We start from the raw sequence: 16,235 nt of genomic DNA, 5'->3' as shown, positions 1-16,235 counted from the left end.
ACTCACCCGCCCCAGGCCCAACTCAGAGGCGGCCGATCCTGTGAAGACTTAAAATGAAGGAGACTTACCTGTTTACATTAAAGCCTCAGCATGTGGGGCAAGCACCTAATTTAAAACACATCTGGGAGCCTGCTGGAGCACTCTCCAGGGATGGGGACTGCCAGGCACCATCTTTGTGCTTTCCCTAACTACTTACAAGAACATATATGAAAGAATGAAAGACAGGAAGAGTAATCACAGAACAGTTATTTAATTACTGACAAAGCTAACATGAAGGTTAAAAGACAAAAAGTAGTATAAGTAACTGATCACAGTAAAATTAGTTAAGGGATACACAAGAAAAGGATGTAAAATGTTACATCAAAAGCATAACATGTGGTGGGAGAAGTAAAAATGGCGAGCTTTAGAATGGGATCAAACTTAAAATAGGATGTTACAGATATCAATGTTTGATGGAAGCCCAATGGTAACCACAAAGCAAAAACCTATGGTAAACATACACGAGAAAAAAAAGAAAGGAATATAAGCATACACTAAAGAAAGTAATCAAACCACAAAGAGAATGTAAGAACAGAGAAGAGCTACAAAAACAGAAAACAATGAACAAAATGGCAATAAGCACATACCTATAAATAATTTCCTCCAATGTAAATGGACCAACTTCTCCAACAAAAAGATATAATGGCTGAACGGATTAAAAAAACAAGACCCATCTACACTGTCTACAAGAGACACACTTTAGATGTTAAGGGCGGACACACACAGACTAAAAGTAAAGGGATGGAAAAAGGGAATACAGTAACAACAGGGGATTTTCCTACCCCACTTACATCACTGAACAGATCATCCAGATAGAAAACCAGTTAAGAAACGTAAACTTTAAATGACATGTCAGACCAAATAGACTTAGCAAATATTTATAGACTATTCCATCTACAGGCAAAAGAATACACATTCTTCTCAAGTGCATGTGAAACATTTTCCAAGACAGATTATACATTACCCCTCAAAACATGTCTCACTAAATTTAATAAGACAAATCATATCAAGCATCTCATCAACCCAATGGTATGAAACTAAAAGTTACACAAAAGTAGAGTTAACAATATACATGGAGATTAAAACATGCTACTGAATAAGCAATGGATCAAAGAAGAAATCAAAAGAGAAACTAAGAAAAAAATACACAACGATAAATGAAAACCAGTAATGTAATATACCAAAATTTGTGGGATGTAGAAAAAGCAGTTCTAAGAGAGGTTCAGAGCGATAAATGCCTACTTCAGGGAACAAGAAAAGTCTCAAACCTAATACCTTAAGGAACTAGAAAAAGAATGAAGTACAAAGTTAGTGGAAGGAATGAAGTAACAAAGACCAGAGCAGAATTGAGGCTAAAGACAACAGAAAACATCAATGCAACTAGCAGCTGCTTCTTTGAAAAGCTATAAGTGACAAAGCTTTAGCTAGACTCATCAAGAAACAGAGGACTCAAAATTAGAAATGGCACAGGAGATGTGAAAACTGGTATCAAATACAAAGGATTAAAAGAGACTTAAGAACAATTATACACCAACAAATTAGACAGCCTAGAAGAAATGAACAGGTTCCTATAAACACACCACCTATTCAAGACTGAGTGATGATGAAAAAGAAAATCTGAAAAGACCAAGTACTAAGAAGGAGATTAAGTCAGTGATCAAAATCCCCAACAGAAGTCCATGCCCAGATGACTTCACCAGTGAATTCTACGAAACATGCGAAGAATTAATACCAATCCTTTCCAAACTCAACCAAATAGGAGGGAACTCTTCCATAGACACTTTACAAAGCCAACATTACCCTGATACCAAAACCAAATAAGGGATGCCACAAAAAAGACAAAATTACAGGCTGATGAACACAGATGGAAAAATCCACAACAAAATATTGGCAAAGCAAATTCAGTAATCCATTACAAGGATCATGCATCATAACCAAGAGGGATTTATTCCAAGGATGCAAAGATGTTTACACATGCAAATCAGTCAGTGTTTAACAAACTGGACAAAAATCGTATTATCTAAAAATCGATTATCTAACATCACAGCTAAAACATTTGACAAATTCAACAACCATTTATGATAAAAACTCTCAATAAAGTGGTTATAGGGGAACATACCTCTATATAATAAGGGCCACATATGCAAAGCCCATAGCTAACTAACATCATACTTAAGGGTGAAAAGCTGAAAGCTTTTCTTCTAAGATCAGGAACAAAACAGATATGTCCACTTTCAACACTTACTCAACACAGCATTCAAAGTCCTAGCCAGAGCAATTTGGACAAGAAAAAGAAATAAGATGCATCCAAATTGGAAGGGAAGGAGTAGAACTCACTATTTACAGATGACATTATGTAGAAAACCCTAAAGACTCATCAAAAACTCTTAGAATAAATAAATTCAATAAAGTTGCGGGATATACATCAATACACAAAAATCTGTTTCATTTCTTTACATTAATAATGAACTACTGGAAATAGAAAAAAAAGAATCCAATTTACAATGGCATCAAAAAGAATAAAAATGCTAAGAATAAATTTAACAAAGGAAGTGAAAGACCTGTATGTTGAAAATTGTAAGACATTAATGAAAGAAACTGAAGACAAAAATACATGGAAAGATATCCCATGCTCACGGATTGACAGAATATTGCTGAAATGTCCATATTACCCAAAGGAATATACAGATGCAATGCAATACTTATAAAAATTCCATTAGTATTTTTCAGAGAAATAGAACAAATAATCCTAATATTTGTATGGAATAACAAAGACCCTGAACAGCCAAAGCAATCCTGAGAAAGAACAACAAAGCTGGAGGCAGCATGTTTAAAAACTGTTCAAAGCTGTAATAATTACAACAGCATGGTACTGGCATAAAAACAGACACACAGATCAATGAACAGAATAGAGACCCAAGAAATGAACTCACACATATATGTGACTAAATTACTGATGAGAAGTTTCTTGTTATAAAAGTATTAAGCTAAAAATCAAAGCAACCTGCTAATAAAATAATAAAACTCTACAGTGACTATTAAAGACAGCTAACATCACATTAAGTGCCTCTTTCTGATGAAAGTACAGAACATCACCTTTGCTGATTTCTTGTTCCTGCCCCTCCACCACTCCAGGCAAATCTGAATCTGATTAAATCTCCAAGGAAAAATATTTTGGTACAAGGATATTATCTGCAAAATCCAAACTGTGGGAAACTAAAGAATAAATGATATGCATTCTTCAACAAATAAGTTGCAAAGAAAAATTGCAGAGAAAAAAGGGAGAATCTAGTGATTAAAAGACATGGTAGAACTGCAGTATATGGGCATCACTTGGAACATGACTTAAATAAACTGTAAACAATCAGGAAAATCTGAATACTAATTGGATATTTGAGAATATTAATCAACTATTAATTTTTTTTAAGGTTTGGTGATGGGTTTTTTAAAAAGTAGTATCTTTTAGTGACACAAACTAAAATAGTAACAGATGAACTGACAGGATGTCTGGGATTTGATTCAAAATAATCTAGAAGGTAGACAGACACAAGAGATGAATCCTGACTGACCGTGTTGAAAAGAATTGCAAGTGGATTATGGGAACACAGGAGGTTCATGAAATTACTCTTACTTTTATACACACTTGAAATTTTCCACAGTAAAAAGACTTCAAAGTATCCTTCACATTTAGAAACAGGTCACTTAATGGCAAGTACGATTTGTGGAGTGAAAGGCAAGTACTAATAAGTGAAACAACCAAGGGTTTGGCAGGAATGGGGAGGTGAGATAAAGATAGTGACTAAAAGTGGAGGTTCGCTTGCGGTAAGATTTTTTTCTACAAATTCATCCACTCATCATTCATTCAACCAAAAAACAGAAGTCACTGCTACATAGACCACGAACTATTGAGATGCTGGGATAAAGCAGCGAATTAAAAACTCAACAGAAACCACTGCTCTTATGAGCTCACATTCTAATATGAAGATTTTAGGGGAAAGTTAAATGAGGATTTTCTAAAATCTCTGTAAAACTGACATTTTAGGCTTGATAATCTTTGTTGTAGGAAGCTCTTCTGTGTATTAAAGGATGTTTAGAAGCATCCCTGGCCTCTACCTACCAGCTGTAACAACAAAAATGTCTCCACACCTTGCCAAACATCCCTGGGGGGTCAAAATCACCTCCAGATAAGCACTGGGCTAGAAGTTAGTAAATGCTATGGAGAGAAATAGTGAAAAGGGGAATAAAAAGCACCAGGGTGAGGGTGCAATGGATTTGCAATTCTAAATAGGATGGTTGGGAAAGAGCACACAAGGCAGAAAGAACAGTTAAATACAAAAGTCTTGGGGCAGAAAGGTACTGGCATAAGGAACTGCAAGAAGGCCAGTGTAGCTGGAGCAGTGTAGCTGGAGTGTATAGGAAATGATGCACACTTAGAGCACTAAATGGGAAAGATCTAAACATGCTAAATTGCTAGTAAGAAAAAGGTAATAGGGTGTTGTTTCTGTCATGGCCAAGTAAGCTCCTAATAGACTGACCCTCCACAGATAACATGAACTCTATGGGGAGGGGAGAAGCCACCCCCCACCTTGACTCCCACCAACTATATATGCAGGGACTAATATGTGAACAAAAGCTGGCAGACTCTGGAGGGGACTTAAATGAGAAAGCAAGGAAAAGCAAGGTATATTTCCTATTTATTAAAACCTTTCAGTCTGAGGGAAGACTGTGTGAGGTAGCTAAAACTCCAATAGAAAACCTGGTTTTTCTGGCCTGGAGAATCAAGAGGTAAGAGTTTGGGGAACTAAAGCTGCTAGAAAGTGAGGTGGCAATCCTGGAAAGGAACATCAAATATTGTGTATAAATTCTGCCCAATTTCTGGCTAACCATACAGGACAGACTCCAAGCTGCCTAAAGGAAAGGATCAAAAAACAAAAGCAAGATTTCAGCTGCTACCTGAAAGATACTATTTGCAGTTGGAGTCTAACCCAATTAACTGCTTGACAGCAAAATAAAATCAATACTCTTCGGAGGAATATAACATTATTTAGAGTCTACAGTGTAGTATTCACAGTGCCCAGGATATAATCCAAAATTACCTGACATTGAAAGAGAAAAAGTGATCCAATCTCAGGAAAATATAATCAACAGAGTCTAACCTTCAGATGACCTAGATATTACAATTACTACTCAGATTCTAAAGCAGCTCTTACAAATACGTTCAATGACATAAAGGAAATGCACATTCATAATATGAACATACATTTACAATGAAAAAATAAATGCCACAGAAAGATAAAATCTGTTAAAAAAAAAGGAAGACTGAAAATTCTGGAAATTAAAAAGTATCTGAAATTAAGAATTTGGTGTATGGACTTAACAACAAAATGGACTCAACAGAGAACACAGTGAACTTTAAGATAACAAATAGAAATCATTCTGAAGACAGAAAGAATACAGCAAAACAAAGAGAGCCTCAGGAACCTGTGAGATAATATCAAAAGGTTTAACATACATGTCAACATAGAAGTTCCATAAGAAGCGAAACAATGAGGCAGAAGAGTATTTAAAGAGGTAATAGCCAAAGGTTTCCCCAAAGCTGGTAAAAGATAAATTCAGATTCAAGAATCTCAGCAAAGCCCAAAAAGGTTAAATACAAAGAAAACCATATCTAGTCACATCATAGTCAAACTGCTGGAAACCACAGATAAAGAAAATAATGAAAGTAACCAAATAAACACATTACATATGAGAAATAATGTGATTATAGCTGACTTCTCACCAGGCAACAATGCAAATAAGAAAACAAGGGATTCCTATAAATTGCTGAAAGGAAACTAGCATCCTAGAATTCTAAATACAGTGGAAATATTCAATAAAGAATGTAAAATAAAAACCCATGAAAGAAAGAGCATTTGCCAACAGCAGACCTACACTAAAAGGAAGAAGCTAAAGACAGGAAGAGATTAGGACAAATATCAACAAACAGCAAACATCAATGGTTTCAAATATTTAAAAGATATATGCGACGCTGCTTTCACAGCCATAAAGGATCTTCAAGATCACTTTTCCAACCTCTTCATTTTAAAGATGGGGCAAACAATGCAATGCAAAATCCTGTTATTATCCAGTGGTACAATTTACTAGAAAGTATTATTGACTTCTGGGCCAAAGCAATGGAAGGAATTAAACACTACTTAAAATTCTGTCAACAACTCAGAATATAAACTCAGTGAAAATAAATAGTTAAACTAACAGATATTATTTCTAAGGGTTATACAAAAACTGAATCTTTCATTTAAGTTACCTAAGGAATTTACTTAAAAGCATAATGTGAATCTTTTCATGTCAACAATCTCTTTTATGAAAATTCAAAATTTACTTTTTTAAACAAATGAGAAATATAATTTCTTTAAAAACAATGCTAGACAGAGATCTTTGTTGCACATAAGTGTCAATGGGAGCAAAGTTGTGTCTTAAAATGTCACTAGTTTTTGTATTCAGTTCATAGTTACCTTTGGAAGGAAACAAACACAATAGGCTCTGGAAAATCAGAATTAAAGAAATATATAAAACCGTAACATACAAATTACAGGAATTTCCCATGCCCACAAGTCAGGTACATAATGGGAAGGAATCCAAAATCCTCAGATCTGAGAAAAAATGATGCCAGGGTTCATTAAGGAACACATTAATACATTTCAAAACACTGAAAAATTATCACCTGGGTCTTTGTATGTACTGGGTTAGCATAACCTCGTACAATACAAGTGTATGGTCTTAAATGCTTACCCCAACAGCTGGCACTTCTTCACTCTTCACTTCATTTATTCGAACCAAATAGTTAACAAAGTCTCTGGCAGCATTACTCTGAGCATCTTTTTTGTTCGTTGAATTGCCCATGCCAGTGTAATTATATCCCTCCACTCGAACCTGTAACAGTCAGAGAGAAAAATGTATTAAGGGACTAACCTGGGTAATTCTGGGGTTTAAGAAATTCATACTTCAGTAGTCCATAAGAGGTGAGTGACAGTTACCTGTTGGAGATACACTCAATAAACACACTAAAAAAAACACAGCTAAGAATTCATGGGCTACTTTGGAAAAGCTTCAATCATTTGTCCAGCGATAAGCTAATCCACAAGGAAGAATATTAATTTATGTGACTCAGATCTTCTCTTTTTATGTAACACTATGTTCCACGTTAAAATCCAATTTTATAAGACCCCAAAACAAGCTCTCCATTTGTATTTATTTTAAGCACTTTGACATGAAGCAATCAAGAACTGTTCTGCTTTCTGCAGGATTTAGTAAAACTGCAAACAGCTGACCCAACTTTTCTGCTCTGCATTGAAGCTTAAGAAGATACACATTACAATTAGATAATTTACCTATCAGGTTGCTTTAAAAATAATGCTCATTTGAAAATGATTTATAATGAAATAGAATAGCAGGCAAGTCACAGTAAAGAACATTCTCCAATGTGAAAAAAGCTAACAACATTTCTAAAAAGAAAACAACGTTCTCTCAATACCAGAAGCAGCCTCAAATAAAGAAAAAAAATCACATAAATGAAAACTGCATCCTTCAGTACCTCACACATGAATTTCTGCCTGTTTTTGTTCCCCACTGCTCTAATTTCATAGGATGGGGTCATCTTCTTTTTGCCACACCAGGCATACAAAAAATTTTTGACATCACCCATGATTCAAGGTCTTCAGACCTAAGAAAACAAAACAGTTAAAAACAGCATCATTTTTGAGAGCAAACACCAGAAATTATCAATTTGGAAATAACCCATAAATGGAATTTACTGAAAATCTATGTTAAGTACAGGATATTCTATCATTAGCTGCTATTCAAACTGCCTATGAAGAAATTTCAATGACATAACTGGAAAGTTTATACCATGTTATAAGAAAAAACAGGACAGAAAACTGCACAATTTGAAATAACCCCCAAATTGGTTGCCTCTGGGTAATTATTTTTATTTTTTCACAAAGAAAATTTTTATGTAATATCCTTTTTTTTTACAGTAGGCATCTTATGTGTTTTAACATATTTAGTACTCAAAACAATGGTAGATAACATTGTATCTACGATTATCATCTTTTTGCAAATAAACCAAGGCACAGAAAGTTTCTTTCCAAGGTACCTATTGTGGCGGCCTGAAGACTATATTAATAAAGTATGAAATTAAGAATTTATTTATATTAATCAAAGACATACTAAGAAATCATTTTGTGCAGAAATCCAAGTTTATTCTCATTCTGCTTCCTAGTGATTTTCCTCAAGTTGTAGGCTATATGCAGTAAGTCCACACACATTAAGCACTCAGTACTTGAAAAGAAAACAGTAACCTGTTAACACTGATATTCTGTACCAAACTCTCCTTTAGAACTTGTTATTCATTTACATTTGAGGATACTTGATTTGCTTGAAGTGCAACATACCATACTAGTTGGCACTCTCCCTCTACTCTAGTTTATAAAATAACCAAAAGATATGGAACCTGAGTCTAAAATCTGAATCTACATTATAGACATCGAGAACAAACTTAGACCCAGACAAAATATGCTGTGAATTTAGTTTGCTCTAAGAAACCCCATTACTAGTGTTAAATGTTTGTCTTCTGTTAAAAAATGTTCAGTGCATTCAGTTACCACTAAGTCTCCTGCCACTAAACTGGACCCTAGTATAAATTTACTCTGTAGCCACTGGTTAACCGTGGGGACATCCTATTAACTGAAAGCAGTTAAAGGTTGAAGATGCCTGTCTATAAATTCCACCCTGAATAATTAATTCAAAAAGCCCTCAGGCTGAATGAGTCACATGAAATGGGAAGGGCAACATTATCAAATTCCTTCCTAGGTAGTCTCATCAAACTCTGTAAAGTTCACTATCAACTGTATGCTAATGTGTCCAAATCTATATAGAAAATTTAGTCCTTTTTCCCTAAGCTCCAAAATTAAGTTCGTCCAATTGCAACATTGAAGTACTCATCTGTTGACTTGGCATCTCAAAAAGATAATTTTAAATTTCATCCCTAAACCTGGTCCACCTCCCGCCAATCCCAGGTGTTCCCATCTCCGTAAATGGCTCCAGCATCCAAGTTACTCACCTCACGACGTGGGAGTCATTCATTCCCTCGGGATCCTCCATGGCTATCCTTGTACAGCCACTACTATGGCCCAGACAGTATTCTTAGAGGATCATCTACATTGAACTACTTTACTTAACCCTTACAACAGCCGTACCGACAAGCGTTATCATCATGTTCTTTTCAGAGGAGTAAACTGGCACAAATAATAACCTGCCCCATAAGATAGAACTCATAGTTGGGGGACCCAGAATTCCAAACAAGGCAGTCGGACTCCTGATTTACTTTGCATTTTGCCTCCAAAACGCGTCTCCAGTTCATTAGGTTCTTTACATCTCCCCTCCCGCCACTCCTGCACGCGTGGAATACTGCAGTAAGGTTCTAAATGATTCCCGTTTCCACTCTGGCCACCCCGATCTCCATTCGCCACAACCCTTCTCATCACACTCGTTACACGGCCTTCCGTTTCTTTCCGATCTCTACCCCTAAGCACTCCCTAGTCCCCTCTGCCGCAGCAGTTCTGCTTTTCCTCTGCACTTTCACAGCTGATGCATCCTCGGCCTAAGGCCGACAGATCAGCTCAAAGGTCTACCTCCTCTGAAACCTTCCCTAAACACCCCTCTAAAGGAGCTCGCTCCCTTTACACTCTGTCAATCCCATCTTTTTGCCGGAACCTGCAAACATTGTTTCCCTTTGCCTCTCCACCTCCACCACGGCCGCACCGACTGAGCCCATCTTGTTTTCTGTTCTACCCACAGGGCCTCCAGGCCAGCAGCCGGTATTTGGGGAGGAATGAATGAATGAAGAGGCCGAGGCGTGTGCGGCTTCACGGCGGGCTCATCACCAGACAAAATTCAGCCCCTTTCACTCAGCGGCGACAGCGCCACCGCCGCACGCAGGCCGGAGGGGGCGGGGTTTGACCGCTTCGGAGACAGGATTGGAAAATGCGAGCGAAGGGCAGGGGGCCACACCGCGGCCCCAGGCAGCGCAGGCGCGACGAGCAGCACGCAGCACGCAGTCGGGAACGCGGCGGGGCGGCTCGTCCCTTCCCCCACCCGCCGGGGACGCCCGCGCTTCACAACAAACCCAGCTGCGCAGGTCGCCTCAAAGGGCGGCCAGGACGTCTCCCTTACCGGTGTCCGCCTCCTGGCACCCGAGTGCACAGCCCACTTAGCAGCGTCCGTAGTCCCGGCCTTCCTCAGAGACGCCAAGCAAGCCCACCGCAACTTGCAAGCAGGCGGCGACGAAATGGCTCCGACGGCGGCGCCAGCGGGGTGGGGTCAGTGCGCGTACGCCTGCGCAGAAAGCGAGCTCAGGGCGAAGGGCGCCGGAGGGAGGGGCGGGGCGCGGAGCGTCCCGTCGCCCGGGAGATGAGGTGCTCTCGGTCCGGCTTCTCGGAGTGCGCTGCCTCCTTTCGAACGTTTTGGGGAGTTATGGATCTGTAGTAGTTTGATGTGGCAAAATATTTCGCAGCTTCTGTCACAGGGACCTCTGGTAGCTGACACATAAATGGTAGAAGACAGGTAGACGTCTTTTTCGCAGACAGACCTGGAAATCTTAGGCGCTGACTTCATAGGCTTGTTGAGACGAGTAAATGAGATGGCGTATGAAGGGGGCTTAGCACAGAATCTAACACATACTAGGTGTTGTTATTGTACGATTCAAATACTGTAAAGAGAACATCTGAAAGGAAGCTCAGTGAAGGGAGGAACCCTCTTTGGCTAGCTCAGGTCACTAGTTCTTAGCACACCGTAAGTGCTCAATAAAAACTAATGGATGGATAAAACCTGGGGGTTTTTGTTTAAACTGGCTATCCTTTTGGAATGATTTGTGTCCTTAACTATTGTAGTAGTCACTGTTAAACTTTTGAACTCTCTTGCGTTCCATGAAGGCAACAATACAAAATATTTCAAGTCTGAGTTGTTCCAGAGAATGCAGACTGATCAATTATCTGGGCCCCTCATATGTACTGACCCTTATTTTTCACCTCTTTTCATTACGTTTTTTTCCTTAATTCTTCTAGCTCATAAAGACCAATTCCTTTAAAACTCTGCTGCTCCTACAATCAAAATAACATTTTAGCATTTACTCATTCTTATATTTTCTCCGTGTGTTTGCTCTCTTCAATTAAGAGTAAAATCATTCAAAGACAGACCCTAAACTTTTATTTGTATCTTTCAGAGTGCTTAAAGCAGCAGGTGCCTGATACTTATGATAAGGGAAACTCAACTGGTGTATACAGATAGCAACTGTTTTGTAGAAGATAATGAACACAGGAAATGTCAACATATTAAGTATAAATAAAAAAGTATAAATAAAATTTCCCAAAGTGGATCATTAGCTTCCAAGAATTATGGAGAATGTTATTACTAACTCGGTTCTTAGTTTAGGCCTTGTACCTGAGACCTAAATTCCCCAGGGGATTAGGTACCATGACTGGCATTACTTTTGTTGATTGCCCTTGGCAACTAGCACCCTAGAGAGCTTCCTTAAAACTTGCACCAGAGCTTCAAAACATGCACCAGAAATATGGGGAGTGGACAGATTTCAATACAACCATTGTATGTCCCCAGTATATGGCTATCTAGAAGACTACAGAGGTGAGCAAAGCAGGATAGAGCAGTGTGGGAATTTTTAAAAGGTTGATAAGAAAATAGCATTATTTCTACTTAAGAATTTGGAACTGAGAATAAAGCTGGCGGGCATTATGCTCCCCAACTTCAAGCTCTATTACAAAGCCACAGTAATCAAAACAATTTGGTACTGGCACAAGAATAGACCCATAGATCAATGAAACAGAATAGAGAGCCCAGATATAAACCCACACATATATGGCTAATTATTATACGATAAAGGAACCATGGATATACAATGGGGAAATGATAGCTTCTTCAACAACTGGTGTTGACAAAACTGGACAGCTACCTGTAAGAGAATGACTGGATTATTGTCTAACTTCATACACAAAAGTAAACTTGAAATTGATCAAAGACAGACCTGAATGTAAGTCATGAAGCCATAAGACTCACAGAAGAAAACATAGGCAAAAATCTCTTGAATATAAACATGAACAACTTCTTCATGAACACATCGCCTCGGGCAAGGGAAACAAAAGCAAAAATGAACAAATGGGGCTATATCAAACTAAAAAGCTTCTGTACAGCAAAGGACACCATCAGCAAAACAAAAAGGCCTCCTACAGTATGAGAGAATATATTCATAAAAATCCAATAAGGGGTTAACATTCAAAATATATAAAGAGCTCACATGCATCAATACCCAGAAAGCAAATAACCCAATTAAAAAATGGGTGGAGGATATGAACAGACACTTCTCCAAAGAAGAAATTCAGATGGCCAACCGGCACAAGAAAAGATGCTCCATATTGCTAATTATCAGGGAAATGCAAATTACCACCACAATGAGATATCACCTCACTCCAGTTAGGATGGCAAACATTGAAAAGACAAGGAACAACAAATGATGGTAAAATTTGGAGAAAGGGGAACCCTCCTACACTGTTGGTAGGAATGTAAATTAGTTCAACCTTTGTGGAAAGCAGTATGGAGGTTTGTCAAAAAACTAAAAATAGAAACCCATTTGACCCAGGAATTCCATTCTAGGAATTTACCTAAAGAAAACAAGATCCCTGATTCAAAAAGACATATGCACCCCTATGTCTATCGCAGCACTATTTACAATAGCCAAGATACGGAGGCAACCTAAGTGTCTATCAGTTGATGAATGGTACATACATACAATGGAATATTATTCAGCCAGAAGAAGAGAACAAATCCTACCATTTGCAGCAACATGGATAGAGCTAGAGGGTATTATGCTCTGTGAAATAAACCAGGCGGAGAAAAACAAGTACCAAATGATTTCCCTCATCTGTGAACTATAACAATGAAGCAAAACTGAGGGAACTAAACAGCAGCAGACTCACAGAACCCCAGAATGGACTAACAGTTACCAAAGGGAAAGGGACTGGAGAGGGCGGATGGGAACGGAGGGAGAAGGGGATTAAGGGGCATTATGATTAGCACATAATGTAGGGATTAAGGGGCATTATGATTAGCACATAATGTAGTGAGGGGCACGGGGAAGGAAATATAGTACAGAGAAGACAGGAGTGACTCTATAGCATCTTACTATGCTGATGGACAGTGACTGTAATGTGGTATGTGGTATGGACTTGATAATGGGGGGAATCTAGTAACCACAATGTTGCTCATGTGATTGTGTATCAATGATACCTTAAAAAAAAAAACTGAAGGGAAAAAAACAGCAGCAGACTCATAAACTCCAACAAGCAACTAGCGGTTACCAAAGGGAAGGCGATGGGGAGGGTCCGTGGGGAGGAAGAGAGAAGGGGATTAAGGGACACTATAATTAGCACACATAATATAGGTACTTCATGAGGAAGGCAGTACAGAACAGAGAAATAATGACTCTATAGCATTTTACTACGCTTATGGACAGTGACTGCAATGGGGTGTGGGAAGAGACTTGATAATATGGGTGAATGTTGTAACCACAATGTTGTTCATATGAAACCTTCATAAGATTGTATATCAATGATACCTTAATAAAAAATTAAAATTAAAAAAACCATTTGGAACTGAGGCTATAGGTCACTTTTAATAATCAAATATTTAAAGATCTGTTTCAGCTGGGCTGCTTGAAATGTCACATTTACCTTTTGGGTTAAACATAACTATGGAAAGTTGACTTAGTTTCTAAGCTTGGTGGAAAAAAATTATCAAGATAGATTATTAAATTCAATCTGTGCGATATATGGGGAAAAACACTGGCAAAGTTTCTCATGTTATTTGTTACTTCTGCACATTCAACATAATGAGGCAAAGTTTTTGGCATGGAGAAAGGGATGGTTATAACCAACACCTATGGTTGAAATGGATGAGAAAGGGGAGAGAAGGTTTATGTTCATCATTCATCTTCTGTTTCTCAAATAAGCAAAGGAATGGGGGTGGGGGAATGAAATAAGAAAGCCTGGTACCAGACAGAACTAGGATTCACTCAAAGTCATGATGTCTGGAGGGGGCCAGTGCTAGTGAAATTTGAGCCCACTCATAAGCTTGTGAACACCAATGACACTTTTGTTCTAACACATACAATGTGTAAGGATGCACGTTTCACCCACTAGGCATGATTTTGTTAAGTAGCAACCCACAAAACACAAAGCTGATTAGAGGTAGAGTTTGGATTATTCTTCTAAGATTTAGTTTTAAATGTCTTACTACAGTAACATGTGGCTCAAAAGCCAGGGCGGCTTTGCCTTAATGCTACTGTTGACTGTGAGAAAGTTTGCTCTTGAGTGGAATTGTGGGCACCCACTAACTAAGCAACCAGTACAGTCTTGGAGAAAATTAGGACAGGACATGAAAGGTGCTAGACACAGCAAATATAATACATTAAAACAAGAGAAAAGTACAATCGTTTAAAAAAGTGGAATTAATAATGACTTAAGATTTAAAGAATTAATGATCTTTTTAGCTCGAAGAATGTCACAGATGAAGTGAATAATCTGGAATCCAGCAGAAATGACTGTCAAGATTTTGAGGATGAAGAATAAAATATCTCATACCTTTACACTATTTTCTTTCTTGTTATATAATTATGGTATTCATCGAAATGCTAATTTCTATTAGAATTCTTTTTTGTGGTGTTGTTAAAAACAAAAACACAGCCCCAAACAAAAACATAGGCCAAGTCACCAAAATGGGTCTTAATGACCAACCGAATTGTAGTTTGAGCCTCTGCCAGGAGTTGAATTTAAACCAGTCAGTTTGCAACTTCCTAGTGAGGTCATCTGCATAAAACTCCCAGAAACTCCTAAGGGAAGGTGGTCTTACTTGAAACAATCTCTAATCATCTTTTGCTAACAACCTTTTGCCCTACCCTCCAGTTTAAAAAAACCTTCCATTTTGTACAACTCCTCTTAGCATTTCTCTACTTGCTAGATCAGATGCTGCCCAATTCATGACTCGCTTAATAAAAACTATTGCTGACAGCCCTGTCTGGGGAGGTCTCTTGCTGTCTGTTAGGTGAAAACTCAACCTGGTTGGGCACGGGATGGCTCTTGACTCTGGCAAAGAATTCGCCATCATTTCAAACAAGTGCGATCAAGAAAGGAATTCATTAAAGCAAAAGTACTAGAGTTGCACAGTGCCAAGAAAAGTTGCTCTTTTATTTGTGCAGCCATGCAGGCAGTAGAGAGCAAAGAAGAAAAGAGAAAACAGGCAACACCTGCTCACTGTAGAGCAACTCTCTTGCCAATTTCTAAAGCAAGGGTCACCTGGCATTCAGTGCTTCAATCTGTGTGGCATGAGAACTATATTCCAACCACCCCAGAATTTGGGGGAGCCTCGGAGCCCTGGATAGAGTGAGTTTTATGTTCTGAGGACTTCCCAAAGCAAAGGAAAGGAGACTTCGGCAGGCTGCTAAAAAACTTGATCCGAAGGCTGCAGTTCTGTCCTGGTCACCCAGGCGATGGGAATACGCAGGCCCCTCCCTACACAGAGGTTTCCCCTGCTTCTTCCCTACTGGTCTGTCTCTGGAGGTCTGTCTGTAGGCAACTGGAAGAAGAGGAAGAACAAAATATAGATTAAGTTAAAGAGTAAGCTGGGCCTTTTTTGAAGGCTAAGTAGATTTTGCAATGGCATGACCCTTCCCATTTCCCTGCTCTGTCTCAAAGCCAATTAGATCTTCAAATTTACTTGATTGAATTTAACAGCTTGCTGTGCATGTTTAAAAGTGAATATTTGCTTTTTTTTTACAACCAAGCATGACATTGGAAGTTATTCACATTATTTTTCTGTGTCCACTGTACCAATTTCTACTGAATTATTTATCTACAAGTCCTATGGCTACCTGTACAGAAATGTATTCAAGTTCATTGGATTTTGCAACTTGATGTGTTGCACTTTTACAGTTCTATTCGCTTTCTTTGCCTTTACTCTGTATGAATTAGATAAGTTTAAGTTACAGTTTGGCTTGCTTCTTACTTATGTAGTCATTGAAATTCCATATCCACATTTATTTTTATAGTTCTCATATTAAGGTGTGAGGCTTTATT

The 16,235-nt window shown here is 38.3% G+C and overlaps 1 protein-coding gene across 2 annotated transcripts in view; it reads right to left on the bottom strand.

Annotated features, from left to right (window-relative positions):
* Positions 1–16,235, bottom strand: part of DHX9 (DExH-box helicase 9) — a 260,921-nt gene that overhangs the window by 39,628 nt on the left and 205,058 nt on the right. The window contains exons 1-3 of one of the 2 annotated variants that reach the window (XM_073216867.1): positions 10,270–10,422; positions 7,631–7,759; positions 6,829–6,969 (exon numbers count right to left, since the gene is read on the bottom strand). In XM_073216867.1, the coding sequence (XP_073072968.1) occupies positions 6,829–6,969; positions 7,631–7,741 (252 nt within the window). In that variant the 5' untranslated portion in view covers positions 7,742–7,759; positions 10,270–10,422. Of the gene's footprint in view, positions 1–6,828; positions 6,970–7,630; positions 7,760–10,269; positions 10,423–16,235 lie in introns of those variants that run through there. The other variant, XM_073216869.1, reaches the window with a different exon arrangement.

The sequence above is a fragment of the Manis javanica genome, chromosome 11 (assembly GCF_040802235.1).
Source record: "Manis javanica isolate MJ-LG chromosome 11, MJ_LKY, whole genome shotgun sequence".
NCBI classification, from domain to species: Eukaryota; Metazoa; Chordata; class Mammalia; order Pholidota; family Manidae; genus Manis; species Manis javanica.
The sequence above is the reverse complement of the archived record's forward strand: the minus strand, read 5'-3'. Positions and strand labels throughout refer to the sequence as shown.